Source organism: Carcharodon carcharias, chromosome 30 (assembly GCF_017639515.1).
Source record: "Carcharodon carcharias isolate sCarCar2 chromosome 30, sCarCar2.pri, whole genome shotgun sequence".
Lineage (NCBI taxonomy): Eukaryota > Metazoa > Chordata > Chondrichthyes > Lamniformes > Lamnidae > Carcharodon > Carcharodon carcharias.
This window is the reverse complement of record NC_054496.1, coordinates 11,210,816-11,237,314: the sequence shown is the minus strand read 5'-3', so window position 1 is coordinate 11,237,314 and position 26,499 is coordinate 11,210,816. Positions and strand designations below refer to the sequence as shown.

The window sequence follows — 26,499 nt, the reverse complement described above, 5'->3', positions numbered from 1 at the left end:
AAAGATGAACACAAAGGTTGGATCTGGGAGCAGAGATAAAGAAAAATAAACTGACTGTCATTGCTCCATTATTTTAAAGGAGCTGATTGACCAGAACTGGCCATACAGTGCACAGAGGTGTTACTGGGGGCTCGGATAAAGATGAATGTGGGGGAACAAATCTGACGATCTTCTGCGTAAGTGTGCCTTTTTGCTGAAGACCATTCCCGTGGAACATGGATTGGTTGGGAACTGCTCTTGGATGAGAATTCGGTGGCTAAACCCTTGAAGAACAGGAGCTAGAATTCTAGCTGAGGAGATTCAGAACATTGAAGGACTTTGTGGCTAAAATTAGTGCCATTATATACTAAGTGGATTGCCTAGAAAATCCATGTGATCTGCCTTTGTTGTATTTGCTATTTAATGTGCATGTTATGACGTGGCAGATGCCAGACAGACCAAATCCACAAGGGAAGCTTGGTCGTTCTATCACAATGGTCTTGCAATTTGTATTTATTATGAGATGTGTGCACTGAATTCAGAAGTATTAAGTCCACCGAGACCTTTAGAGATTTAAAAAATTAAATTAAAATATTAGCAAAATATAAAAGATTTCAAGCACATACTTAAGATTACAATTAATTATTACTATAATAGCTCCTAAAATTCCTAATTAACCTAACTCACTGTTACACTCCCTTTAACACAACAGTCCAGAATAGATTTTAGATTTAAAACAGAACCAGCAAGTTAACACAATACCCACTTGACAGTGGAATTCCAAATGGTTTTTCCCCAACTTCAGTTTTGTCATAAGGCAGACTTATGCACAAGTGCTGGAGGCTTCAATAAGGCTATTTCACACACTCCTATTAGATCTTACATGGCCTTCTGACACATAGCCTTTCATTCTTCTATATATATATTTCTCTCATTTTAATATGTAAATTTTATTGTTCCTTTTGTCTTTGAAACTGTATCTTCCTCATAATATAAAAACTTTCATTTTGCCAATATTGTCAGTAACGTTCGGGAAAAATAAACACGTTTCTTAGCCTCTCTTATCCGGCTAGTTGTAAACAGACTAAGATCCCCTTGAAATCCAAATCTCTTCATTTATCTTAAAATGCAAATTCGTTTCACACCTTACATGCTAAGCCAGCATCCATGGGCAGAATTTTGCCCCTATTGAGGGGGTTGTGCAGGGGCGAACCCAATCGGCACTCCCGATCGGGTCTGCGCCGCCATTTTATATGCGTGATGCGTGCCCGGAAGCGCTGAGTGCTCCCTGTACGGGCAGGGGGGATTCCCTGAGGTGCCTCAGAGAGATTAGTTTATGGTTTAAACATTTAAGTAAAGAATTTAAAAACTGTTAAAACATGTCCCTTCATGTGACAGTGTCACATGAGCTGGGACATGTCAATGAATTTTAAAAAAAATTTTAATTGAATTTTTAAACACTTCATGAAACTTCATCCTGCCCATGGATAAGGTTCCATGAAAAATGCGAAGGCTGCCTGGGCTCTTCGCCTGCTTGCCAACCTTAAGGTTGGATAGGCAGCTCATTTTATTAATTCAATTAGTTTTTAACAGGCCTTTGACAGTTCAGCGGGCGCGGAGCCGATTTGGCTGTGTGCCTGCTGAACTGAAAATCTAAATGATGTGCAGTGACGTCTGGATGCCCGCCCAACATCACCGCGTGTCGTTTTACACGTTGGCGAGCAGGCCCCGCCCCTACTTGCCGAACGGAAAATTCTTTCCCATGTTTACTTATTAGCATGTCAAGCTCTTTGCTTCTTTCAATGATTTCACACTTGCAGCCTACTTGACTCCAAATTCACACACAGATTCCAATTGTCCTTACCCCCATAAACCTATTTCACAATAAACCAGAAAAATATTATTCCTTCAACACAGAGAACTTTATAGGTTATATTGAATGCAATTTGCCTGTTAATTCACATTTAATTTATGTTAATTTTGGTTTGATTGTTATAGCAAAAATCATAAAAAGTGAAATCTTGCCCAATGGTTTTCCCTTTGGGGTTCTTTGGTAAATTTGGTTTGTTGGTCTCCACGAGGAATATAACAAAATTGGAGCTCATCCGGGATAGATTTAAAGTTGGTTGTGAAATGGGTTCATTGGAACTTTCCAGTTTAAACAAACAAGATTTCGCGTTTACTTAGCTGTTTTCATTGGGGAATCAACGTGAGTAGCTTTGATGCTCAGGACGATGTGGAGAGAGAGGATTTGTCTCAGTGCCTCGGAACTGTTGGGAAAAGATAATTTGAAGGCTGTAGCAGAGGAAAAGAGGGTCATCTTAAAATCAGGAGCCAAGAAGGCAGAGATCGTTGAAGAACTGACTGAGCACCTGAAGATCAAGAAAGAATAGGATGTTTCTGCTTCAAGTAGAACTGGCCAAACTTCACTTAGAAAACAAAGTTAGAACTTGAAAGTGGAATGAAAAACTTGAAAGAGAAAGAGAAAAATTACAAATGGAGAAGTTAAAGGAAAAAAAGGCAAATACAGAAAATTGGGAAGAGAAAAGCACAAAGAAAGTGCATTGGAGGGAAAAAGTGAGGATGACCAAGAACAAACTCCTTGTAGTTTTGAAATAAAAATAAAAACAAAAAACTGCGGATGCTGGAAATCCAAAACAAAAACAGAAATACCTGGAAAAACTCAGCAGGTCTGGCAGCATCGGCAGAGAAGAGCAAAGTTGACGTTTTGAGTCCTCATGACCCTTCAACAGAACTAAGTAGAAATAGGACAGGGGTGAAATATAAGCTGGTTTAAGGGGGGTGGGGTGGGGGGGAAAGAAGGGGGGGCGGTGTTGTTGGGGCAAGCAAGCAGTGATAGGAGGAGATAAACAAAAGATGCCACAGACAAAAGAACAAAGAGGTGTTGAAGGTGGTGAAATTATCTAAAAGAATGTGCTAATTAAGAGTGGAGAGCAGGACAAGCAAGGTAGCTCTAGCGGGGGTGGGGTGAAATAAGCGATGGGTGGAATACATTTAAAAATAATGGAAATAGGTGGGAAAAGAAAAATCTATATAAATTATTGGAAAAAACAAAAGGGAGGGGGAAGAAACGGAAAGGGGATGGGGATGGAGGAGGGAGTTCAAGATCTAAAGTTGTTGAATTCAATATTTTGTATAAACTTTACAGCTTTCCAGACTGAATATTGAGTTCAACAACTTTAGATCTTGAACTCCCTCCTCCATCCCCACCCCTTTCCGTTTCTTCCCCCTCCCTTTTGTTTTTTTCAATAATTTATATAGATTTTTCTTTTTCCACCTATTTCCATTATTTTAAAATGTATTCCACCCATGGTTTATTTCATCCCAGTCCCACTAGAGCTACCTTGCTTGTTCTGCTCTCCAATCTTAATTAGCACATTCTTTTAGATAATATCACCACCTTCAACACCTCTTTGTTCTTTTGTCTATGACATCTTTTGGTTATCTCCTCCTATTACTGCTTGCTTGTCCCAACAACACCCCCCCACCTCCCTAAACCAGCTTATATTTCACCCCTGTCCTATTTCTACTTAGTTCTGTTGAAGGGTCATGAGGACTCGAAACATCAACTTTGCTCTTCTCCGCCGATGCTGCCAGACCTGCTGAGTTTTTCCAGGTATTTCTGTTTTTGTTCCTTGTAGTTTTGATTCAGCAAAGGATATTCACTTGGTACATTTATCGTGGAGGGAGTAGAAAGGAAGTTTGTGTCATTTGAGAAAATTGCCATAAATTTGAAGCAGCTTAAACAATCTTCAAGTATGCATTTTCATAGGTAAAGCTTTGGAGGTGTACTCCTCTCTTTCAGAAGTGCACACAGGTGGCTATGATGAAATAAAGACTGCTGTTCTCAGTGTTGGTGAGTTGATACCATTGGCCTACGGACAGAAATTCAGAAATTTGAAAAGGAAACGGGGCCAGATCTCTGCAATTTTCTAGAGGGAAAGAAATGGTGTTAGAAAGGCGGTATAGATTGATGAAGATTGCACAGACTTTGAGAGCCTTAGGGAAGTAATTCTGATGGAAAAAAATTAAAAATACTGTCCCAATGGTACATTGGGAGTAGGGTCCCACCTGGAAGAGCATAAGGTTTGTAAAATAAAATAAGCTACAATAATGACAGATGATCATGAATTGTCTCACAAGTATATTAATAACAAGCTCAAACTTGGATACTTCCAGAGGTAGGGAGTTTGATAATGGAAAGAAACCTTGTTCTATTGAAGGAGATGGCAAAAGTGAAAACACAGGCACTCCTCCGGATAGTAAAAGAGAAAATCTGGAGGGCAAATTTGGTTCGAGGGGGCCAAAATGCTATTTTTGTCATAAAAAAGGACACGTGATGCAAGTGGGAAAACAAGCCTGGAGCATTTGACTGTTCACAAGGTGTTCCTCATGAAAATACTGTCCTAGTAGCTAAAGCTCACAATAGGCAAGTAGTTGTTCCCATGTTTACTGATAGAGTGAATCAGGGTGCAGAAAACTGTATAAGTTTTCTGTTTGAGGGTAAATTGACCTCATGTTTGTCTGGTGAGACAGGCAAGCCAATTCTCATCCTTAGAGAAACAGGGACAGCACAGGCACTGATATTAGTGAGTGACGTGGATTTCCTGCCAGTTTGCTGAATACTAAGATAAAAACAAAAAAACTGCGGATGCTGGAAATCCAAAACTAAAACAGAATTACCTGGAAAAACTCAGCAGGTCTGGCAGCATCGGCGGAGAAGAAAAGAGTTGATGTTTCGAGTCCTCATGACCCTTCGACCGAACTCGACCTGCTGAGTTGCTGAATACTAAACTTGTTCCCTTGTATAAAATGTTACTTAGTTACTGGTCCTTATACTGTTGATGTTGTTCCTAGTTTGCCTGTTGAAGTTGTGGATTTTTTTGCAAGGAAATGACGACTGGGGATAAGGTTTTGATGTCTTCAGTGATTTCAAGAAAGTCCACTAAGGCTGCTGAAACTAAGGCTTTACAGGAAAAGCTGGATAACTTGAAGGAACAGAATACCCTTCACGAATCTGCTGCTAAGATTGAAGTTCTTACTAAAGACATGCCTGTGAAATTAGAAACTTGGCTTGCTAGTTTAAAAATAATGTTGGAGCATTAAGCTGAGGAGGAAAATTAATAGTAGTTCGAGAGGCCTTAAAATAACTTGAACTAGAACAGCAGAAAAAGCATGAAGATAATGCAACAGCTGGTTGAAACAGCTTTAACAAAAGCTAGTGGTTGTAACTTGCCTGAATACAGAACCACTTTACAAATTAAGGGGAAGAAATGGGAGAGAAAGCATGAACAAGATGTGGCAAAGCAGATAGCAATGGTACTCAAAACAGATGACAAACAATGAAACAAAAACATGCTTTAGAAGAAATTGAGAAAGCTGGGTCCATTGTTATAACTACAGAGTTCCAGGGAAAATATTTCTTCTTGGCAAATTAGAACTTCAGAAAGAAGAAGCAGCAGCAATTGCTAACGTTGGCAAAGGTTTGAGCTCAGTGAAAACAATAAGAGATCAATAAAATGAATTAACTAAATGAAAAGGATTATCAAGCCTTCTTAGCTGAGCGTTGAAATGAACTCACTAAAGTCCTTAAAGCAGCTATGGAGGTCTTTACCTGGCAGAAAAATGAGCTGCTTGCACAATAGGAAGCAGAATTAAAATTCAGTCTCCTGGAGGAGCAAAAAGAATGGCCAATTTATAAATAAGAACTTACAAATGAAAATGCTGCTGAATCTGAACCAGATGGGTCAGTTCCAGATGCAAATCTGGATAGAGACTTGGACATTAAAAAGCATGTAGACATGGAAGAAAATGGGAATCAGAAGCAGAACCTGAACAGAATGATTTGGAATATTTCACATACAGCATAAGCTGAGAAATTTTATGCATCAAAGAGAAACCAAATACTAAGTGGTTTCCAGAAAGGAAAACTTCAATTCTCAATAACAGCCATATGAGGAAAAATGCAAGCAACAAACACAGAAATGTCAACAGAAAGGTCCGCAGGTGAAAAAAAAGCTGGAGACGACATACAGACAGCTTCAGCACACTGTTCATGAACACATAAGTTACAAATACCTTAAAGAACACGAAAGAACCGCAAAGATTATGCAAAATGAAAAGGAGGATCTTGCAAGATGAATGGAAGAAAGTGAATTGAGCAGCATAAAATAACTCTTGTTTTCAGAAAAATTGGAACTCTGAGAATTCATGCAAGTTGATCTCTGAATCCTAACTGTCACATTCTTGATGGGGGAGGCGGTGATGCAGTGCTATTGTCACTGGGCTAGTAATCCAGAGACTCGGTAATGATCTGGGGACCCAGGTTTGAATCCCATCATGGCAGATGGTGAAATCTGAATTTAGTGAAAATATGGAATTAAATAATGACCATGAATTGATTGTTGTAAAACCCCATCTAGTTCATTAATGTCCTCCCTTTAGAGAAGGAAATCTACTGCCTTGCCTGGTCTGACCTACATATTACTCCACAGCAATCTGGTTGACTCTTAAATGCCTTCTGAAATGCTCTAGCAAGCCACTCAGTTGTATCAAACTGCAAAAGAAAAGTCAATAAAGAAATGTTAATAACATCTGGGAGCTGGTGCCAAATTTGGGAGAGGTGTTTCACAGACTAGTCAATCAACAACCTGACATAGTCATACTCATGGAATCATACCCTACAGATAATGTCTCAGGCAACACCATCACCATCCCTGGGTAGTCCTGTCTCACTAGCAGGACAGACCCAGCAAAGGTGGCAGCACAGTGGTATGCAGTTGGGAGGGAGTTGTCCTGGGAGTCCTCTGGACCCCATGAAGCACTAAGGGTGGGAAGGGTGCAAGATGTACACTGGGTGGGGGACTTCAATGTCCTTTGGTAGCTGGCTGAGTCCTAAAGGACATAGTTGCTAGATTGGGTCTGCAGCAGGTAGTGAGGGAACCAACAAGAGGGAAAAACATATTTGATCTCACCCTCACTATCCTGCCTACCGTGATGCATCTGTCCATAACAATATTGGTGTGTGACCTCCTTGCAGAGATAAAGTCCTGCCTTCACATTGAGGATACCCTCCATTGTGTTGTGTGACATTACCACTGTGCTAAATGGGATGGATTTTGAACAGACCGAGGAGCTCAAGACTGGGCAGCGATGAGGTGCTGTGGGCCATCAGCAGCAGCAGATTTGTACTCAACCACCATTTGTAATCTCAAGGCCTGGCATATTCCCCACTCTACCATTACCACCAAGCCAGAGGATCAACCCTGGTTCAATGAAGAGTGCAGGGGGGCATGTTAGGAGCAGCACCAGACATATCTAAGAATGAGGTGTCAACTTGGTGAAGCTACAACACAAGGTTACTTGCATACCACACAGCTGAAGTAGCAAGCAATTGACAGAGCTAAGAGATTCCACAGCCAATGGATTAAATCTAAGCTCAGCAGTCCTGCCACATCCAGTCGTGAATGGTGGCGAACAATTAACCAGCTCACTGGTGGAATGGGCTCCACAAATATCCCCATCCTCAATGATGGGAGAGCCTAGTACATCAATGCAAAAAATAAAGCTGAAGCATTTGCAACAGCCTTCAGCTAGAAGTGCCTTGTGGATGATCCATCTCTGCATCCTCTGGAGGTCCCCAGCATCACGGCTGCCAGTCTTCAGCCAAGTGGATTCATTCCATGTGATATCAAGAAACTGCTGAAGGCACTGGCAAAGGCTTTGGTCCCTGACAATATTCCGTCAATAGTAATGAAGATTTGTGCTCCAGAACTTGCCGCGCCCCAAGCCAAACTGTTCCAGTACAGCAACAACACTAGCATCTACCTGGCAATGTGGGAAATTGCCTATGTATATCCTGTGCACAAAGAGCAGGGCAAATCCAAGTTGGCCCCATCAGTCTACTCTCAGTAAAGTGATGGAAGGGACCATCAACAGTGCTATCAATGTTTGCTCACTGATATGTTTGGGTTCCTCCAGGGTCACTCAGCTCTTGACCTCATTACAGCCTTGCTACAAACTTGGACAAAAGAGCTGAACTCCAGAGATGAGGTGAGAGCAACTGCCCTTGACATCAAAGCGGCATTTAATGACATCAAGGAGCCCTAGGAAAACTAGAGTCAATGGGAATCGCTGGCGGGGGGTGGTGGGGAACGGGACTTTTCGCTGATTAGAGTCATACCTAGCACAAAGGAAGATGGCTGTGAGAGGTCAATCATCTCAGTTGCAGGACATCGCTGCAGGAGTTCCTCAGGGTACTGTTTTAGGCCCAACCATCTTCAGCTGCTTCATCAATGACCCTCCTTCCATCAGAAGGTCAGAAGTGGTGGTGTTTGCAGATGATTGCACAGTGTTCATCATTAGTAACTCCTCAGATACTGAAAAAATCCATGTCCAAATGTAACAAGACCTGGACAATATCCAGGCTCGGGCTGACAAGTGGCAAGTAACATTCGCGCCACACAAGTGCCAGCCAATGACCATCTCCAGCAAGAGAAGATCTAACCATTGCCCCTTGACATTCAGTGCCATTATCATCGCTGAATCTCCCACTATCAACATCCTAGGGGTTACCATTGACCAGAAACTGAACTGGACCAGCCATATAAATACTGTGGCTACAAGAGCCACAGAGGCTAGGAATCCTGCAGCGAGTAACTCACCTCCTGACTCCCCAAAGCCTGTCCACCATCTACAAGGCACAAGTCAGGAGTGTGATGAAATGCTCTCCACTTGCCTTGATGAGTACAGCTCCTACAGCACTCATGAAGCTTGACACCATCCAGGACAAAGCAGCTCGCTTGATTCGCACCCATCCACAAACATCTGCTCCTTTCACCACCGACGAACAGTGGCAGCACTGTGTACCATCTACAAGATGCACTGCAGGAACTCACCAAAGCTCCTTTCACAGCACCTTCCAAACCCATGAGCGCTACCATCCAAAAGAACAAGCGCAGCAGACACATGTGATCACCACCACCTGGAAGTTGCCCTCCAAGCCACTCACCATCCTGACTTGGAACTATATCACTGTTCCTTCACTGTTGCTGGGTCAAAATTCTGAAACTTCCTCCTAACAGCATTGTGGGTGTGTACCTACACCACATGGACTGCTGCGGTTCAAGAAGGCAACACACCACCATCTTCTCAAGGGCAATTAGGGATGGGCAATAAATACTGGCCTAGTCAGCCATGCCCACATTCCATGAATAAATTTTTAAAAATGTTTGGTTTTATTAGTCGTTAAGCCCTTATGATTTTGTAACTATGAGATGTATAGTTATGGAAGATGACAAGACAAGGTACCTGTAGAGTATGTCACGTATTTTTAAAAATGTTTATGATGTTAAGAATTTGCTGTATTTCAAAAAAGTTGTAAAGAAAACTGGAATTCTACCTGAGGACGTTGGAACTTTGAAGGACTTTGTGGCTGAAATTAGAGTCATATATGCTAAGTGGACTGCCTCGTACATCCGCGTGACCTGTCTTTGTTGTATCTGCTAGTTAATGTGTAATTCGTGGTTTGCATTGACCACAATTGCCTGTTAATTCATGTTTGATTTACGTTCATTTTGGTTTGATTGTTAAAGTAAAAGTTACAAAAAGTGAAATTTTGTCCAGTGGTGTTCTCATTGAGGTTGTTGGGTAAATTAAGTTATTTTGGTTTCCATGAGAATCATGTAAGCCTGAACTGGAGGAGCTCCCAGAAATTTCAGCCTTTGACTCCCTCTTAAGGAGGTCACCTTGGACATTCTTGTTGAAGAAAACCTTGAGGGAGCAAGTAAAAATGGAACTAGACACCTCCCAAACTGACGGTCTGTACTATTGTACTAGCTATGTCTTGATCCTGCTCTTTCCTTTCTCACTCACTGAAATACAATATAGATGCAGTATATTGTACGTGATTTAGTGCAAATTCTGAAGCAGTCTTGCATCCCAACATAAGTTCCTTGTAGCATAGGTTTGGTAGACCAGAGACACCCCAACGTTTTGAAGTTGAGATATCAGTGTCACAACTGTACGGTTGGCCATTTATGATATGATTACAGTGAAAAGTGAACCGTTATGCACAAAAGTGGGATGGAGAGAGGGGGCACATATACAAATTCTAAATTCCCATACAAAATAAATGTATAAAATTGAAACTTCAACACACACAAATGTCAAGACTCAAATACAAGACCTTGATACACAAGAAAATTTAACAGCTTCATGCACAAAAGTTCCAAGTCACGGTTTACAAAGTTTGCAAGCTATCAACAAAGTTACATGGCCTGGTGGGTGCAGTTAGTGATCTTGTGGATGAAGCAACCAAAAAGTAAAGCATTTGGGCACATTTACAATTGAAGATATGTCATGCTTCATTTCCTTACCCAGTATGTCAACTCTTCTATCTTGAATACTATTGAGGCAATCTGTCACAGACTGATCACTGCAGACATCAAGCTGGCTGATATGTAATGTCTTGTTCAGCGTATCTCCAGCAGCTGCTTCTAGCTGTCCTTTCTTGTTTAAATTTCTCATGGTAGCAATAACTGTTTTGAAAAGAAAATTTTTTAAAAAGTATTACCATTATTGCCCGTTCACTTGCACTTCCTGACCAACCTTTCACTTCCTGTGCCATTGAATCACAAAGAAAGATTTGCATTTCTATAGTGCCTTTCATGGCTGTGGGTCATTCTAAAGTACTTTACAGATAATTATGTTTCTTTAAAAATTGTAGTCATTGTTGTAAAGTAGGAAACGCAATAGCCACTTGCACACAACAAACTCCAATGAACAGCAATGTGATAATGATCAGAAAATCTGTTTCTGTGATGTCTGTTGAGGGATAAATATTGGCTGGGCATTGGAGAGAATTCCCCTGTTCTGCTTTGAACGTAGCCATGGGGTCTTTTACATCCTACTGAAAGGTCAGACAGAGCTTTGGTTTCAAAGAACTATACAGTTCATCTATGACACAAACCTTTCTAATCTAGATCCAAATGTGATTTGAACTGTTATTTATGTAGCTTTTACCAGTCACATCACAAGCTGATGTTAAAATAGGAATTCCAACATTAAACAACAATACAGGCCTGCAGTGATTATATGTAACTAGTCGGTGGCACTGCATGATCCAGAAGTCAGTTGGAAGTGTTTTTTGGAAATAAATTTTGTCTGCAACTTTTTTTCTCAATAACTGAAATTACTACATGGTTCAATACATAGTTTTAAGCAAAATCACATAGAATTCACAGGTCATTCAACCCAACTGGTCTATCCTGGTGTTTATGCTTCACACGGGCCTTCCCCTAATCTACCTCATCTCACTATATCAACATATCCTTCTATTTTCTCCATCGTGTGTTTATCTAGCTTCCCCTTAAATGCATCTCTGCTATTCACCGCAACTGTTCCATGTGGTAACAAGTTCTACATTTCAACCACTCTTAGCTAAGGAAGTCTCTCCTGACCATGCCTAAACTACTGTCCGCTGAAAATTCACAAAAACCGTTGTTCAAACTCTTTCTAGAGACTCAACTGTCCTGCAAAGAGCTACCAACCAATTAGACTGCCAATAGTGCTGTAGTCCCAGTAACGCCACCAGGAGCGTTGGCCATTACTGGGACTTGAGTCAGTCCTTGATCAGGAGCATAGTTAGAGGCTGGAACACAAGGTAGGTGGGGCAGCCTCTCTGGGATCAGTCAGCCTAACCTGGACAAGCTGCAGAAAGGCAGATGGAGTAAGCAGGTGTGGGCTGCTCTTTCTGCTGAGGCAGAACCCCCACTCCAAGCCCGCATGGCCTGGTGGACTCACCATGCAGTGTGTGCCCCTCCACTGCTGGTAAAATACAGCGGCGGCAGGAGGAAGCCCTTAAGTGGTTATTAATTAGGCCATTTAAGGGCCTCAATTGGTCCAACGTGGGCTGCCTGACACGTACTCCACTGCTGGTAAAATACCAGCAGGATGACTAGGCGATGGGCACTGCGACCCTGTCATCCCACCTGATTTTCTCCTTTCCCATGCCCTGCTAGCCCACTCCTGGGGTAGGGTTTGAAATTCTGGACTCAGAATAGTACTGATACATTATAATGAGAAAATGGGAGGAAGAATGATAGATTGAGTAGTCATAAGTATTTTTATTAAAATATGTTAATATATGGTTTAGTAGTTCAGGATTGCTATTCAGTTTTAATAGTCTTAGTACTGTAGTATTGATGTGTGCTTTAATGTCACAATGTGTGAACTGAAAATATCTAAAACTGGTCACCCAAGGACATGGAAATTTCCCAGTATCTGCTCCGAGTTTAATGGTTTCATGATAGAAACTATTGTTCCCTCCACCACTGAAGGATTTCAATGAATCCCTCAGTGGTGGATTTCAACAAAAGTTGATACACAAATAGGGTACGGCCCAAGGAAGAGCTGATTAGTTTGAGGTGAAGATGCGGATCGGATTCTGGAATTTTTAAGGATCCATTAACTTTGGGAGATAGGGAAAATTGATTTTTTTCTTGAATATTTGATTTTGAAAATTGTTGACTGTTTTCGAATGTGGATTGTCTCAGCTACTGTGCTGGAATTTGTCACAACTGTCAGAGTTTTCAGAGCAGGTTGTTGGATGTGGATTGAAGTCCCCTCAGTGAGATGGAAGCGTGTAATAAAAATATTTCTTTTTTCAGCCTTGTAGTTACAGAGCATCAGCCTGGCAGGGAAAAACCTCTAGGAACAGCTGTGTAATTGTGATAATGTTGAGTGACCACAGCTTGGCGGAGGTATGTGCTCTACTGAGTGTCCTCTTCACTTGTTTAATTTTTAGAGGAGAAATTTGAGGTAATGCACTTGGGGAGGCCAAATCAGGCAAGGGAATATATGATAACTGGTAGGATACTGAGAGGTATAGAGGAACAGATGGAGCCTGCAGTGTATGTTACAAGTTTCTGAAGATAACAGGACAGGTAGATAAGCTAGTTAAGTAGGCATACTGGATACTTGCTTTACTTAGCTGGATAGCAGCTAAGACCTAGAATATAAGAGCAGAGAGATTATGCCAGGACCGTGTCAAACACTAGTTAGGCCACAGCTAGAGAACTGTACATAGTTGTGGTCATCGGATTGCAGAAAGGACGTGTTTGCACTAGAGAGCATACAGAGGAGAGTTACGAGAAAGTTGGAGAATTATAGCTATGAAGAAAGATTGGATAGATTGGGTTGTTTACTTTGAAACAGAGGAGGCTGAAGGGAGATTTAATTGAGGTCTATAAATTATGAGGGGCCTATAGAGTAGATAGTAAAGACCTATTTCCCTTAGCAGAACATTCAATAACCAGATGGCATAGATTTAAAGTAATTGATAGAAGAATTAGGGGGGTTTTTTAAAGAGAATTTTTTTCACCCAAGGTGGTGGTGGACAGAAACTTACCGCCCTTGCAGGCAAAAACTCTAATGGCATTTAAAGTGTACTTGAATCTGCACTTGGTGTCACAATCTACAGGGCTACCGACCAAGAGCTGGTAAATAAGATTAGGCTAGATAACTCATTTTTTTAATGGCACAGTCATGATGGTCAAATAGCCGCCTTCTCTGTTGTACATTTCTATGATTCTATGCAACTCATCGCTAGAAGTTAATCAGGGTTCCTGTACAATAATCACAGTTAGACGAAAGGACTTCCATTCAGCGCATTACACACTTCCGGAAAGAGACAATTCCTCTTCTGATAATCAGCTCTTGGTTTCAAGTTACAGTGGGTATACTGTACATTTTAAATAAATAGGACAATGTGAATTACAGTAAAACTTAATTAGCAAAAATTGCTCAGTTGTAATGAAATATTGAAAGATAGGTAAAGAAGGGAGAAAATTATTAGATAGTTCTGATGGAAGTCAGTCACCACCAGCTCAAATTTATCAAAATGTAAGTAATTTTTATGGTAAATTTGTCTCTATCTATCAGGTAACTTCACTTACATTAAAAAAGGGTTCCCAAATAATGGCAGAAAGTTTATTTACTAATATATGTACTTGTGTACAAATAAATCTGATTTACAGAATATGTCAATTTGTATCATACATTTCTATCCAGGTAATTATAGCTACTCATTTACTCCTCAAGCGAATCAGAGAGGAGAACTGTAATTGCATATAAATTACAGCCCAATGCTATTGTCTGTCTTTTTCCTTCAGGGTTACTTTGAAGATGTGTGTGTGTGTGTGTGTGTTGCACTTTACCTCTGAGTTTGAAACTACTTGCAATTACCTGCCTTTTCCCACAGGCGTTACACAGAGGCCTTAAAGAGTGTAATAGGTGAGCTGATAAATATCACAGCTTTCAGCCTGTGTGTTCTTAGCATGAATGCTTGCCCTATGTGTATGCATTTTCTGTCAATTAACTTCAAAACGTGAAAAATCATGCCACTGAAATTTAATTTCCTGAAAACAAAAAAATGTCAATTAACTGTGCTCCAGATTAACTGTGAGCTGTACCATGAAGGCCAGAAAGCATTTTATCCCATTTTAAAGTTTTCAAATTAGTTTTAAAAATAAAACAGAAGTGGATTATTAGTTCCAAATAATAAATGAAATGTGAAATTATAGGATCGCTGACAAAAGTGATCGTTCAAAATCTCTGGTGTGTTTTCTGTCATGAAGGTACAGCTCTTTATTTTTTGAAAAATGGTTTAAAAAAAAACCTTCAACTGAACTTCTGTAATTTGAAATGAGGCAGCACAAACTACTTTATGGGCAGAATTTTCTGCCTGTTGGGCGGGTGGAGCTGGAGCGGCCGCAGGTGGGCACAGACCTGATTGGTGCCTGTGATCAGGTTCGCACTGCCATTTTGCGCAGGCGGGCCAATTAAGGCCCGCCAAACATATTTGCTGACTCCTGTGAATAGTGGGAATGTGCAGACAGCCAGGTCCAATGGCGACCCAGCAGTCTGTTTAAAGGAAGGCCTGGCAGCCTCCTGTAGGCTGCTCACAATGGCCAGTTCTAGGTCACACCACAGGGCACGCTGGAGGGAAGGTCAGAGGAGCAGGGCAGCCTGCAGGGTAGGGCAGCTCGGAGCCAATGCGCCCCTTACTTTTCTGATGACTGCCTTGCTACCCTCCTCGAGGAAGTGGAAGCACGCCAGGAGGTGTTGGTTCCCCAGGATGGGAGGAGGAGGCCCCCCTACATGACCAAACATGCCTGGGAAGAGGTGGCAGAGGTGGTAAGCTCCCGCGACGTGATGCAACAATTTGTTGCGCTCTGGAAGGATGAGTACCATATTGGCATTGGGCATTTAATCCAGCAGGTATCCTTAGCCTTTGAGGTCCCCTCCCCCACTCCAAGTCTTACTGTTGTGACTACATTGAATCATTTTGGGCATTTCTCATACGCTGGGTGGGCAAGCAGATAGTGCCCATGCTTAGATCAGCCTGAGTGGTTCATGAGGAGATGAGTTCTCCCCCGCACCATGTGTTGGTCTTAGTCACACATGACTAGTCTGGGGGCAACCTGCAGGAGATGTAGCTAGGCACATACTCAGAACTCCAACACTTCTTATTCACGGTGGTGAGATTGTGGAAGGGGAGCCTCAAGGTGTTGTGGCCAAGAACCACCTACTGCCCTTGGCGCTGCAGGTAATTGCGCCTCCTTGCTATGGGAGCAAAGACATGTGTATCCTAATGTGATGTATGCAGAATGTGTCCAAGGTGGCCATTGGGGGAGGGGGGGAGGTGGTTGGGAGCAGGCATACAATCTTTGTGTGACTGATCAGCAGTAGTGGGGAGAGGAGGTACTGAAGGCCTGATATGGGCCACTGTGGTTGTGGTGTGGCCTACGTGTGCAGAGTCCATGTGCAAATTGTCACAATGAATGGTCTTTTCTGTTTTTCAGAAGAATTCTCATGATGCATCCGAGTGTTCGAGGACTGGAGGCAGCCAGGCTCACCTGATGATGTTAAGCCACTTCGAAAAGGAGGCCCTAGAGCTTGAGAGGCACCATGCGCCCAGGTCAACTGGTGCTGGTGAGGCTGGGGTGGAACGGCCAGGCATTTGAGGCCAACAGTGAGATCCACTATGTCCTCCCAACATCCATAGCACTGAAGATTGTTTAATTTGTTATTGTTGCAACATTGCTCAGTCACAGAGTGATAGAATCAGATGCGTGGATCATAGAAAAAGGCTCTTCGGCCCTTCGAGGATGCGCGCATCAAACACCTTCCTAAGTTTCCTAATTCCATTTCCAGGCACTATGCCCAAGGCTTTGTATACCATGGCATCGCAACTGCACATCCAAATACTTATTACATGTTAAGAGGGTTTCTGCATCCACCACCCTTTCAGGCAGTGCGTTCCACATTCCCAACAAACTCTGTTGCAAAAGTTGCTCATTCCATCACCTGTCAACCTCATGCCCCTTACCTTAAATCAATGCCACCTGGTTACTCATCCCTCCACCAAAGGGAAAGGATCCTTTCTGTCGACCCTATCTATGCCCCTCATAATTTTATAGACCTCAATAATGTCACCCCTCAAACCCCTCTGCTCCAGGGGAAATAACCTCCGTCTATGCTATGTCTCCTCATAAGTCAAACTCTCCAGCCCAGCCAGCATTCTGGTCAATGACCTCTGCACTCTCTCCACTCCAATCACATCCCTCTGTGAAGCGCGTTTCACAGCAGCACACAGAGCTATAGCTGTGGCCTAGGCAGCGTTTTCTGTACTTGGAACATTACCTCCCTGCTCGTATATTATATTCCTCTGCTAATAGAGGCAAGTATGGCACTTACCTTCTTAAACGCCTTGGGCTAAATTTTTCCGTCGGCGAGCAGGGGGTGGGGCCCGCTCGTCGACATGAAAGTGACGCGGGAAGACGTTGGGGGGAGCCCCTGATATCATCCCACTCTATTTAAATCTTCAGGAAGGCGGGGGCACAGCCAAGTCAGCTGTCCGCCCGCCGACCTGTCAATGACCAATTGAGGCCATTGACAGGATAATTAAAACAATTAAAGGACCTGCCTGTCCAACCTTTAGGTTGGTGGGCAGGCCGGGAACCCTTGCGGGCTTCTGAAAAAACATGAAACCTCATCCACCGGCGGGATAAGGTTTCATGTAGGGTTTAAAAAAGTTTATTAAAGTTTGAGTGAAATTTATTAACACGTCCCATCTCGTGTGACGTTGTCACATGAGGGAGACATGTTAATCATTTTTTTTTTCTATTTTTAAAGTCTGAAAACCTTTCAGCGATCACCCTGAGGCAGCACTTAGCCTCAGGGAGATGTGCGCTCTTCTGTGCGCATGCGCGAAAGAGTGCAATCTCGCTTTTGGGGAATCCCCCCGCACGCAGAGGAAGCGCTTCCCGGTGGACGTCATGCTGGACGGGCCTTAATTAGTCTGCCCACTTAAAATGGCGGCGGGGCCCACTCCTCCGGTGAGTATTGGCTCCCCGCCTGCTGGAAATTGGGTTGGGCCCGCCCACCCGACAGGCAGAAAATTCTGCCCCTTATGTCTCTGTCCCACTACCTTAAGGGGCCTGTCGACATGCACAGCAAGGTCCCTCTTAACCTCCTTACTTTCCATGGTCCTACCATTCATCATGTATTCCCGTGCCTTGTTTGTCCTGTCCAAGTGTATCATCTCACACTTATCCACATAACATTCCACTTGGCATTCCTTAGGCCATCTGACCAGCCCATCTATATCCACCTGTAATGTAAGGGTGTCCTCCTCACTATTAGCCTCCCCACCAATATTCTTGTCCATAGGTCCTGGAAGGTTGAGCGCATAATGAGCCAGGGAGGAAAGGGAAGAAGTGTCACTGTGTGCACGCTAACTGATCTACTGTCCTTGTTGTTCATTTCAGCATCATCAGAGCATGGCCGACAGGAGGAATTGCAGATGCCCCTTCTCATACCTGAGGGGCCTGTACTGTCACCTGCAACACACCATTTCAGCAAGGCAGGCAACAGCGCAGATACTAGCATTGCAACATCGGCTAGTGTCCCGGGCATAGTGGAGAGGGCACTTCGTAATCGTTGGAGGAGCTGGCAGAGACAGAGAGTGCCGATGGCACCAGCAGTCGGAGGACTGCAGGGGGCCAGGCACATGCTCAGTCGGTGCCTGATGATGTGCCCCTGGAGTCGTCTGGGATACAGCAGCTGCAGGAAATGCGGCTGGATGTGTGGGAGCATCTGGGAGTGATACATTAAGCTACGCTTTGCTTGGTGTCTGTGGTGGAGGAGTCCATGCGTAGCATCACTGATGCAATGAGCCTCATGGCAGAGCATCATGCTTCCTCCATGGAGAGAGTGGCGACTCTCATGGAGAGGCGCCTCCAGGAGAACAATCAGGTCCTCCTGGGGTTACACTCGGACCTGCAAGCCCTCAAAGCGCCAGTGGCCACAGATGGTCAGTGCCAATGTGGGAGATGGTGTGGGCTTCAAGCTTCCCAGCTCATTGCCCATCCATCGACGGTGAGCAAGGAGGCCCAGGGCTACCTCACGTCGGCGCAGCAGCTGCCCATCGTGTCTGCGGGCTCCCCTCCTGGGGCTCTGGATGAGGGCACCAGCTGCTTCGCCCCTCTCCCGGTGACTGCTTCATCGGATGAGGCTGCGATAACTGGGGAGATGCCAGCTGTGAAACTGGCAGATCCCTCCCAGGCGGGCCCAGCACAGGCTCCACTGGCCAGAGGACAACCGCCAAGGTCATCGAAGACAGCAGAGTCGGCAGGCTGTCTCAGATACCACTCCGAGCAATGGGGCGGCACCAAGACACAGCACCCGTAAATGAAAGCATAAGGTGCCTTAGGCACACCACGGGTTTCTCACTGGTGCTTTTGTGTTGGCCCGAGATTAGGTAATTATAATTTTTTTCTGCTTGATTAACGTTTTGCTTTGCATTTGTAAGAACTTCTGATGGTTAAAATAAAAACCAGATATGTTACCTTGGCTGAGGGTGGCTCCTTTGTTCTGCATTTGTATGTTTAAGATAAATGTCACGAGTATTTGTTTCCACATTCAAGTTTATGTTCAAACCCCTTAGTTGCAGCTGATGACCTGGCAGATTTAGCAATTAGGTGCTGATTATGGAAGCGCCAGGCAAAGCTGGTCCTGCTGATCCATTTGTGTTGAGCTAGCTGAAGGTTCGTTGGATTAAAGTCTCCCGGGTGTCCCTGCCTCCTTGGTGTATCCCGGGTCAGCATTTAGCCCCTCAGCATTCCCCTGCTTCCCCATCCTCAGAATCAGTGCTGGACTCATCGTGTGCAGCCACATCCACGCCTTTATCATCCACTGTGTCCCCTCTTTCCGGTGCAAAATTGTGGAGAGCGCAGCATGCAACTACTATCAGCAACACTCGATCTGGAGGGTACTGGAGTGCGCCCTCCGAGCGATCCAGGCATCAGAAGCGCATCTTGAGAAGACCGATGGCTCTCTCCACCACAGCCCTTGTGGTGCCGTGGCTCCTATTGTACCGCTGCTCAGCTTCTGATATTGGATGGCGGAGAGGCATCATGAGCCACCTTCTGAGGGGATAGCCCTTGTCACCCAGCAGCCATCCATCAAACCAAGCCGGAACACTGAAGAGTCCTGGCACCTGGGAGTGTCTGAGGATGTAGGCATTGTGGGAGCTGCCTGGGTACCTTGCACAGACTTGTAGAATCTGCATCCTGTGATCACACACTATCTGCACGTTCATGGAGTGGAAGCTGTTCCTGTTGACAAAGGCACTGGGCTCACCTGCTGGCGCCTTGATGGCCACATGTGTACAGTCTATAGCACCCTGGATGCGGGGGAAGCCAGCAATGGCCGCGAAGCCTCTGGCTCACTGTGTCTGGCTTGCTTGGTCCCACCGGAAATGGATGAAAGTCAATGCACGCCTGAACAAAGTGTCTGTGACCTGCTTGATACTAGTGTGTACAGCTGATTGGGAGACACCGCAAAGATCACCCACTGAGCCCTGGAAGGAGCCAGAGGCATAGAAGTTGAGGGCAACTGTGACCTTCAGAGCCACTGGCATGGGGTGTCTGCCCACACAGTTAGAGGAGATCTCAGGGCCAACCATCTGACAGATGTAGTTAACTGTCTCCCTTGACAGTCGGAGCCTCCTTTGGCACTGCACCTCATACATATCGAGGTAGCTGCTTCACTCCCTGTATACCTTGGTAGCAGGATAGTGGCGTCTCCTGCGGTCCCTTCCACCTTGGACTACCTCTTGGCCCTGCACCCCTTGTGCATGTGCCTGTACTCCCAAAGGTAGCTCCCCTGGAGGCTGCATGTGCACTCCTGGCCTCCTCCTTATTCAATCCCTCCCTTCCTCCTCAGAAGAGCTGCCTCCAGTGGACATGTCAGAATCCATACCCAGGCTAAGGGGAGACCTCCGGAAAACTGCAGGCCCAATTAAGATTACTGACTGCAGATTGCTGACCTGAAGGTTCAAAGTACACAGAAAGCTGCTGGAATTCGTTCTGAATTGCTGCAGATCACACAGGCAAATTTAAAAAACTTTCTGCAATAAATACTTCACAGACCAGACTCACGATCCCATTAAGCCCTCTTATCCCGCCCATGGATGAGGTTCTTTAAAAAGTCTGTTACCCGCCTGCCCATTGCGCCGGCCCGAAGATCGCACAGGTGCCTAAAATTGTCGTTGATTGATGATTTAAGGGCCATAACTAACCCGTTAATTAATGGCGGGTGTGCATCAAACTACATCGAGCGCCCGCCCAGTGAAATATCACGGTAACATTGGGACGCTCGCCCGACATCACCACACGCCATTTTACGTGCTGATGTGTGGGCCCGCACATCAAGCAGAGAATTCTGCCCTATAATGCAAGGCCCACTTTCCAAGGTGAAGGTGAGAAAAACAAACAAGACCCCCCCACACAGGAAGTGTGAAGAGAGAGAGAGATATTTCAGGTAATCAGTAGACATTAAAACCCAGAACTGAAGATATTAAAACTGCAAAGTGTTGGACTTTAATTAACTGTAATCCTATTAAGACAAAGGGAACTGCTGGCCAGCCAGGATGTACAACCAACAGACACTCAAACCCCCTGTGGAGGATGAAAGAACCCCATCTCCTGTTGGCTTCTACTATCATGAAATGTTAAAAGTTTCTGAGGTGAATTATCAAAATGAGATTACTTGTTCTACAGCAATGATTATAGCAGAATGGTAATCAAATTGAACTTTAAGAACAGGGTTTGCTAAGCAGGAGGGGAATCTGGAGAAGCTGCTGTTGGATCAGTAAGGAATCTCTCTCACTCTCTGAAGTTAAGCTCTATCTCTAAAGTCTAAAGATCCAGCACACGAGATAGTGAATGTCCATCGGAACGAACCTCAGGAGAAATTCACTGATTTCTGGAAGACAGATTACAGATTAAATAAAGGAAATTGTCTCCAGCAAACGCAGTTACGTGGACTTCATTTCAACTTTGGGATTTTAAAGGAACCAAGTATGTTAAAATAGCCACAAAGCTCAACAATCTATGCCTCAAGGACAAGCAAAGGACTTAATCGTATATCCTTTTAACATTTTATTTGGACTCTAACTTTCCTTACTTCTGATACTTTTGTGTATGTAAAATCTTTTATTACTTTTTCCTTCGGGTTTAGTAGCTAATGAACTTGCTCTTTCTTTGACTCAAGAAAACCTTGGGTTTGGCTCCTTATTGTTCACTGCATAGATTGTAAAAAAAAAATACATTTGGATTTGGGAAAGACATCTAAAACCCTTGTTGTGACCATGAAGAGGCTGAATTGAGGGGAGCCAGTTCACCCCTCCTCACCCTATTGTAACATTTCATATAGTAGTGTTCCCACCATAAACATGCAAAAATAGATGTGTGCCTTTATATAGAGAATAACAATTACATAGGAGTCATTATGAGGTCTTGTGACGCATCCCTATCTCTGGGCCAGAAGCTCCAGGTTCAAGTCCACTCTAGGATTTGGTGGCTAAGGAGGTCCGTTCATAACTTGGACAAATGAGTTGATTATCAGCTTATAAATCCTTCCAATTTGCCTGATGGCAAGCAATAAGAGTGAAAGAGTTTCCTGGTCAGCCATACTGCAGAAATCAATGGCAAACCACTGCAGTACTTTGCCAAGCATAATCGTGGACTAATCCAGTGGAAGCCCATGGTCGCCAATGCACTCTTAGGGCATGGTACCTGAAGGAAGAGGAGTCATCTTTATTGGGCAACAATTGAGCCAAGGAATTCAGATAGTACATAAATAGTAATATGCAACCTTATCTAGTTATGAATTGTTAAGATTACATTCAGAGATTAGATTTACCTATGATGTTCAGAGAAATTTCTTCTGTTTTGGGTGTTGTCCTACCTCTGAAAACATCGTTCACAATTCTTTTATTACTCGACCATGCGTTGTGGCTATCACTGGCATTTATTGCCCATCCCTAACTGCCCTTGAGAAGGCGGTGATGAGCTGCCTTCTTGAAAACAACCATGTGTCTTGCAAAACAAAAATTAAAATACCCAGAAAAACTCAGCAGGTCTAACAGCATCTGTGGAGAGGAACACAGTTAATGTTTTGAGTCTGTATGACTGAAGAGTCATACGGACTCGAAATGTTAACTGTGTTCCTCTCCGCAGATGCTGTCAGACCTGCTGAGTTTTTTCCAGGTATTTTTATTTTTGTTTTGGATTTCCAGCACCCGCAGTTTTTTGCTTTTATCTGTGTGTCTTGAAAGGTCACTTCAGAGGGCAGCTAAGAGACAACCTCATTGCTGTGGGTCTAGAGTCACATGTCAACCAAACCATGTAAGGTTGGCAGATTTTCTTCCTTAAAGGGACATGAGTGAATCAGATGGTGTTTTTAACAATCTGCTAGTTTCATGGTCACCATTACTGATCCTAGCTTTTTATTTAACTAACTGAATTTAAGTTCCCTGGATGCTGTGGTGAGATTTGAACTCATGTCTGGATCATTAGTCCAGGCTTCTGGATTGTAATCTGGTAACATAAGCACCATGTTACCATACCCCTTGGAGCGTATCTTTGTAATACCAATGTGGAAAAAAGACTTTAAAAGATCTATTAAGGAAAATGTAGAGATATAATTCCTATATTTTTCTAGTTAAAAACAGGTCCATTTAATGCACTTAAAAAGTAACATGACAACATTTTTAAAAATTATGCATCCCTGGGAAGTAAGCATCACTGGCAAGGCCAGCATTTGTTGCCCATTCCTCATTGCCCTTGAGAAAAAAGGCATGAGCCATCCATATGCATGCAACATTAAATATTTTTCTTTCAGTTAGCAGCTAGTTAACAAAACACTTACCGTAATATTGTTTCTTGGCATCATTTGCAAGGTGTATAGCAATCTTTAAACCAATTCCAGAGGAGCATCCAGTAATAAGTACAACCTTTTGCCCATTGTTTGCCATTTGTTCTTCTACTGGAGAGCTGGAGAGAACACTGAAAAAGATTAATACTTGGATAAAGCAGATTAGTCACGTGATTGGGTTAGTGAGCTGTTAATAAACCTGTGGACCTTGTGTGACCTTGCGCACCAATATTATACATGCATCCCTATAGTCTTAGCTTAAGGATCACTGGAGAGTTTCCACAGAATGTTATGCATGGTTCTGTTTTGGTTCATAAAGAATAAGACAAAGTTTTTGATCTAATTTTAATGAAAAGACATCATGGGTATAAAGTGATGAAATATTTGCTTGTAATAGTCTAATCCTTCTGCTAAAGTTAGTGGTCAGGAATTTTACCTTTCAAATTAACTTTTGTGTTTGAATGTATATGAATTTATATAACATAACTACAATATATGTATTATTTATGTATTCAAAAATATACATGCATTTCCTGTCAATTTCTGTGACAAGATAATTTCAAATGTAAATGAGGACATATAAGTTTATAGTGAAATTATAAAAGTAAGGATAAATGGTATGACTTTGAAATAAGGACTTAATTACATACATACATTTACCCTGATCTGATTATGTCCCACCCTCTAACCTCACTTCATCTTGTTTGTCCACACTTGTTCTGATTCACTTTTGTAACAACACATGGGATCAACTATTTTATAATATAAGCACTATTAAAATAATAATGCTTCAAACACTATGGCCTAGAAAAATGGGTGGCCAACTAAGTCCCCAATGTGGTGGCCAGGAACAGTAAGCAAATTTTCAGCCTTTAGTGTGCCACCTACCATATCGGTAGAGGAGGTTGTGTTGGCAGTAAAAGTTCACATTAATAGCATTCTAAGCTCTGTGTAATCTGTTTAAATGAGGGGCCTGTGATTATGGCAGGAGCCATTTCCCGTTTTGGATCGCTCAGCACTTAGCTGTCGCTGAATTCGCTCTGCACAATGTGGTCCTAACCAGCATGAAGGCCCCTTTCTCTTTGCCACTTCTATTTAAAGGAATTATGGTTAGTTTCTGTTTTAATGTTCCTGGCTAGGTTCTGTCTTCTTGGTGTTTTTTGTTGTTGTGTTGTATGACTGGAGAGTTCACTGCTTGCACAGAAAATGGTTCTGCTGCTCATTGAAATGTTTATTGCATTGCAGCCATGCTCTTGCTGCAATGGTCTTGGCATCATCAGCCTCAGTGATCACTTACCACAGCTTACTAAATTGATAACTGGAGGCGTCCAGTCCCTTGCCCAACCCTACTTCCTGCTTATGGCTTTCAGCCAATTGTTATGACACAGCCGATGGTAAATGCTGACTTGTTCAAATCCCAAAGGAAAACATGAAACAACTGCCACAACTTGTTTTTGCAGTTTGTGTAAATTTCAAGTTGCATGCCTTGAATTCAGTAGTAATAAGACCACCAAGTCTTATAGTCTTTACAAAACTAGATTAAACATTTACTAATAAGAGAAGTGATTTTTAAATACATACATAGATCTACAAATTACTACTATGAGAACTTCTAAATTCCCCTAATCTAACTCCCAGTTACACTTTCATTAAGGGAACAGTAACACACATGGATTTTAAAAGACCCAGGCAAAGAAACATGATACGCTGAACAAGTTGAATTCAAAGTGAGTTTTCTTAATGTCACGACTCACTGGGGGATAGTGCGCTATAATATCAAGCCCCACTTCTCCCTGAGCTGAGAGTAATGTGAAAAATTTGATTAGACCCCCAAATTGTCCAATTCTACCTAACTGTTTAACTTTGGTTAGCATAATATGAGCACCAGCTTTGTAAACTTAACAAGTAAATAACTGTTTATTAAACAAATTGTCCTTAACCAGTGGCAAAAGAGAAGAATATGAACTGCTTTTAACTCTATAATTTAAACTCTACCCCTTCTTAACCCTTATACACAAACGCACACATAAGACATACAAAAAATGGATTTTAAGGGTGAGATAAAACAGTTCAGTAGCACCAATCCAGAGTGGGATTAGATGGGTTGATTTTGATTGCTGTCTTCCCAAATTCCTTGCAGTTCATTGTTAATGACACGAGATGGTCTTCCAGCACTTTCAGTCTGTAGTTCACTGGTTGAAAACTTGCTTTTCAATGTCTCTACTGGTGATTTTCCCCTTTCCCTTTTGATAGGAGTTTTTTCAGAGAGAGCAGGTTACAGAGCTATGAAGAAAAAGCCAGCTAGCTAGCCTTGTAGATTTACTGGAATCTTACATACACAGGAGAGAGAAGTTTTAGGTGTGTTGTCTTTGCAGGTTAGGATCTCTCTGCTCACTACTATCATGCAAAACCTTGGTCACCTGATCAAGAGCCAATTAAAAATGTAGTTGCTAGGCAGTTCCTCTTACTTCAGGACCCCTTTCTAGCACCATTTTGTACAACCTGGCACACCCTGTTCCAGGATATAGCAACACTATATGTTCCACATCCTGTTCCAGTGAACATGTCTTGCAACTAGCTGCCTCTAATTCAATTAAGCCTCACCCACATACACATATAGACACATAGATACATCCCACTCTTCCTCTATTTTACAATAAATTCCAATAATATTTTGAGAATTATTATATCTTCCAGACATAATGAGTAGTGTGGTTACTGCTGACATCACAGGAATAATTGTAATCAGCAGGCAGTATGCTGCCGACATTGGTAACAACTAGCATGGAGAGCCCAACGTGAGTTTTTCTAAGGGTATTCAGGGGAGATGCCCTTTTAGAAAATTTTCAGTTTCATATTAAAAATTGTTACTTTTAGATTACTTATTTCATGTGATTGATTTTATTATGTGGTAAAAGACATTTTTGTCATATGAGATTGATCACTAAAGTAGCAAACAAAAAATTCATGGTTATAAGAGCAGAACATTTATCCATCGGAGTCTATCCCTTTTTACTGTAAAAGCTTATATTAGTGCAAAGATTTATGATTTTTACAATGATCCTTCCTATTTTTGAATTCAGGCAATTTTCACAATCATTTCAATTCCATCAATATTTTACAAAAAAATGATCAATGTTATGTTCAATTTGGACATTCATCACAATGTATCCAGCCGTACATAGAATCACAGAATAGATCAGCACAGGAGGAAGC

General features: G+C 42.8%; 1 protein-coding gene across 1 annotated transcript in view; it reads right to left on the bottom strand.

Moving 5' to 3' along the window:
* Positions 1 to 23,383, bottom strand: part of LOC121271405 (retinol dehydrogenase 8-like) — a 41,192-nt gene extending 17,809 nt beyond the window's left edge. The window contains exons 1-2 of the mRNA XM_041177394.1: positions 23,278 to 23,383; positions 10,377 to 10,538 (exon numbers count right to left, since the gene is read on the bottom strand). Coding sequence (XP_041033328.1) covers positions 10,377 to 10,538; positions 23,278 to 23,383 — 268 coding nt within the window. The remainder of the gene's footprint in view (positions 1 to 10,376; positions 10,539 to 23,277) is intronic.
* Positions 23,384 to 26,499: the final 3,116 nt, after the last annotated feature.